This window comes from Protobothrops mucrosquamatus, unplaced genomic scaffold (assembly GCF_001527695.2).
Source record: "Protobothrops mucrosquamatus isolate PMUCROS unplaced genomic scaffold, P.Mucros_1.0 scaffold394, whole genome shotgun sequence".
Lineage (NCBI taxonomy): Eukaryota > Metazoa > Chordata > Lepidosauria > Squamata > Viperidae > Protobothrops > Protobothrops mucrosquamatus.
Genome location: NW_015386725.1, coordinates 516093 through 520636, shown reverse-complemented (window position 1 = coordinate 520636; position 4544 = coordinate 516093). Strand labels below are relative to the sequence as shown.

Genomic DNA, 4544 nt, shown 5'->3' with positions numbered 1-4544 from the left:
AGAAAGAAAACGGCGAGCGGCCCGCGGCTGTCTTCTCCCCCTCCCGGAAAACTCACCAGGGAGGGGGCAGATCCTCTGGCTCCTCGGGGGTCTCTCCTCTGGCTCCTTCGGGGGTCTCCGAAGCCCCCCCTCTACCCTTCTTCCACTCCATTTGTGCGGAGCTAAAGGGCAGCGTCCACCATCATGCAGACATGCGCAGTTTGTGCTGTGCTCTTATCTTTATTGACACCGGCATACACAAATTTAGCAAATGTTCTGCCTAGTTTTAAACTGTTTTCCAAGAAGGCCACTTTTTGCTCAGACAAGAAGTGATATTTTAAAAAAAAGCGACTTTTTGATTTTTAAAATAAAATTTCCATAACTTTCCCCCCCAACCTTCCTGCCATATAGGAATATATTTGGATCACAAGATAAAGTACAAGCTGAGTGAAGTAGCAGGATATGGTCATTGGTTGTTCATGGCTTTCTGTCATTTTCTGGGAGCTGGTGCAATTTACCGTAATTAGAAAACATTGTTTGTTTTCTGGTTTATTTATAGAGATGTCTCTATCACAACTGAGCCCCAAATACCTGTTGCTAAGCAAGACAGTTGTTGGGTGAAATTTGCCCCATTTTACGACCTTTCTTGCCACAATTGTTAAGTGAATCACTGTAGGTGTTAAGTCAGTGACATGGTTGTTTAGTGAATCTGGCTTCCCCAACGACTTTGTTTGTCAGAAGGTCACCAAAAATGATCACATGACTCCACAACACTGCAACCATCATAAATATGACCCAATTGCCAATTTTGATCGTGTGACCACGGGGATGCTGCAACTGTTGTAAGTGTGAAAAACGATCATAAGTCACTTTTTTCAGTGCTGTTGTAACTTTGCATGGTCACTAAATTCACGATTTATGATTAATGTATTTTCATGTTGTATATGATCATGATTATCACTATTACTTGTGTGTACACTGAGAGCTTATGCACCAGAAACAAATTCCTTGTGTGTCCAACCACACTTGGCCAATAAAGAATTCTATTCTGTTCTGTTCTGTTCTGTTCTGTTCTGTTCTGTTCTGCTCTGCTCTGCTCTGCTCTGCTCTGCTCTGCTCTGCTCTGCTCTGCTCTGCTCTGCTCTGCTCTATTCTATTCTATTCTATTCTATTCTATTCTATTCTATTCGTTGAAGACAACCTGTACTATGAACCAGCCATATCAGTCAGGAGAAAGGATCAAAGACTTATTGAATAACACAAGTATGATTGGTATATTAGATTCAGATATATATGTAGATGCTGCTTTTCAAGTGCTGCTTATGCTGCCTTTATGTGACGTCCCTGAGCTTTTAGGATAGAGCAGGCTATAAATCATTCAGTTTAAACTGAGCTAAAATAAATAAATAAAAAGCCACCACAGAATTTGTCATGAAGTAGATGAATAATTGTTTGTTTTAAACAATTTCTAATTTCTATAGAACCTTATAATTATTATAGATATTATAACTACATGCTGTATTGTCTCCATTTTATACAATAAGAATAAATAAAATTAAATAGAGGTCTCTTTAACCATTATGAGTGATATAAACAGATTTTTCCACTCATTTCTATATATTTTTTTACTTTTTCTAGATGATTGCACCTCCAGAACGTAAATATTCTGTTTGGATTGGAGGTTCCATATTAGCTTCTCTGTCAACTTTCTAGCAAATGTGGATCAGCAAAGATGAATATGAAGAAGCTGGTCCTTCCATTGTCCATCGCAAATGCTTTTGAGTATGCTTACAATTTCCTATAAGGAATTCCTTGTGGTTTCTCACTCTTTTCTTAATTTTCTTTTCACACTTCTAAAACTACAATAAATGGCTTTGCCAATTAATTAAGTGCTGTTTTCTGGTGCCTAAAATATGCATCAGATTTTTCATTCCAGTAACAAGCAAAGGGTAGCTATGATCATTGGAAAGCTACTTCTTCAAACTCTTTTTTTCTCCAGAACAAAATGTGCATTAGGAATTTTCTTACCACTTCTGGGCAGTGAATTCAATATTTTATACTTTATCACAGAATAGCCAGTTAAGTGTTCAAGTAGTCCTTGATTTACAAGCTTTCGTTTAGCAACCGTTCAAAGTTATCATGAAAAAAGTGACTTATAACTGGTCCTTGCACTTACCACCATCACTGCATCCCCACATGATCAAAGTTCACTACTTGGCAACCAGCATATATTTATGATTGTTGCAGTGTCCTAGGATCATGTAATCTCCATTTTTAACCTTCCCAGCCGGCTTTTGAGAAATAAAGTCAATGAGCAAGCTGGATTCACTTAATGATTGCCTGATTCACTTAACAATTACAGTGATTTGCTTAACAACTATGGGAAAAAGTTGTAAAATCGAGCCCAACTCATTTAACAACCAGCCTGCTTAGCAACCAGTTATGACCAATGACCAATTATAGTCATATGTCAAGAACTATCTGTTAAGGCATCAGGCTAGATGGATGTCCTGCTTGAACAGGAGATTGGACTAGATTAGAAGACCTCCAAGGTCTCTTCCAATCCTATTATTCTATGTTCTGGTCAAATCCCACAACTTGATAATTAGCCATATAGTATGGTGCTTCTGGGAATTGCATTTTAGTAATGTTTGGAAAAACACAATTTCCCAGACTTGCATGCATCATGCAAGCTACAACACTGTTCACTTTCTGGTTTCCTTTCAGCAGGGATGCATATTAGAATCTTTATGTCTTTGCTTTGGGCTACCTAGTAAATGTATCTAACATATACATCATCTGAAGGGTTGAGGCTGCAGCTTAATCTTTTGATCACTGGAGGACCACAAGAAGTGATGCTGAGAAGTCATCAAACTGGTTATACTGATTTTTTTTAGCCTGTTTTTAAGGGGCTTTGGATGAGCATAAGATATGAAAGTCTTCTAGAGGAACATGGTTTACATTCTTAATTTTTAACCATAATGAAACCTAGAAACAAGCTGATTGAGGGGCTTTTGGGGGCTGTTATAGTAGCTTTTAGAAATAAGACTCTCAGAAGACACTAGTTCCATTATTCCAATATTTAAGGTTACCCCGAAACCTTAAAAACTGGGCCGAATCATACAGTCAGTTTTAGTCATAAATATTCTATTGCCCTTTCCAATCCCTTAGTACTCTGAGCAATTTGTAGTAAAATCCTACAGGTGCTTACCTACTCAGAAATATTAAATTCAAGAGACTCCTGTGCAAGTGTATACAGGATTGTGGTTTCTGTGCTGTTTTTGTTAGGCAAAAATGAAAATTTATAAATAAAAATAATACTTCAAAATATTTTATCATAATTATTGCTGCCTTTAATGTGCCTATAATTAAATATGTAGTGCTAATGTGGCTTACATTAATTGCAACTTTGATTTACCTATTAAGTAGATATAATTAAGCAACCAGAATAGTCTGGTTTAATCTGTTTATGAAAATCATTTAGATACAGTCAAGGAATGCTAATGAATTCACCTAAGTTTGAAGTGAAATTTGTAGCAAACTAAGTTGAAGGGAAATGAGAAAATGAGAAGAAAAACAAACTTTCATAGCATAACTTTTTATCCCTCAGATGTAGCTATCTCATTCAGTTCTTATTTTTGGAAAATTACTACAGTATTGGTAATTTCCAGTTTAACTTGTAACCAGCACACTATAATCAAGTCCTATATCCAGATCAGAGCAAGCATCCATGCCACTTAGTTAAGTTAGTTAAAAAAACACACACATAACCCCTTGATGTTTATTCTGAAAATATTGGGAAATATCAATTCTGAAACTATATACAAAAATAAAAGCAATGAGACGAGGCATGAAGAACATATAAGAGATTTTAAAAAGGCACATTATCTATACCAAAAGACAGAATGTTCCAGATCACAGGAAATAATGTCATTAATTAGCATAGATAGTCCTAAAGAAAATAATTAACATTTTTATGTATATAACAGTGACATAACAGAGAGGGAAAGTGGGACACCATGTGATTGCTCCTACATTTTGCACCATAAAGGGAATAATTAGATGGACAGAGGCATGATGTATCCAACAGGCATCACACAGACAATGGAAAAATTTCAACAGTCTGATCCTACAAGGAGAAGAAATATCTGTTTGTTTCCAGCTAAACTGTAGTATGGGGAATCTTCATTTTGACCTAATGAACTCAGGTTATAATCCATTATTTTTTAAAAATGTATTGCTGTTGTTTTAAAGTTTATACACAGTGAATTACAACAATTTTCCATAGTCTGTTGGAAAATGTTTGAACTAGAACTACCATTATTTCTGCATCAATAATACATGTGTGGGATAGAACAAATAGTCCTTACTTACTAAACACTCATTTAGCAACTATTCAAAATTATGATGGTATTGAAAAATAGACATATGACTGGTCTTCGAAGTTGCATAGAAATAGGTACACATATACAAGTTTATTTCTGAAACAGATTCGGTTCCATAAGTATTTTCCTTTTACAGTAAATGTTAAAACATTTGTTTTTTTTTCTAAAGGAAGAATCTCT

At 35.7% G+C, this 4544-nt stretch overlaps 1 protein-coding gene across 1 annotated transcript in view; it reads left to right on the top strand.

Annotated features, from left to right (window-relative positions):
- Window positions 1-1692, top strand: part of LOC107287490 (actin, gamma-enteric smooth muscle-like) — a 17525-nt gene extending 15833 nt beyond the window's left edge. The window contains exon 7 of the mRNA XM_015816011.1: window positions 1618-1692. Within this exon, the coding sequence (XP_015671497.1) occupies window positions 1618-1692 (75 nt within the window). The remainder of the gene's footprint in view (window positions 1-1617) is intronic.
- The last annotated feature ends 2852 nt before the right edge of the window (window positions 1693-4544 follow it).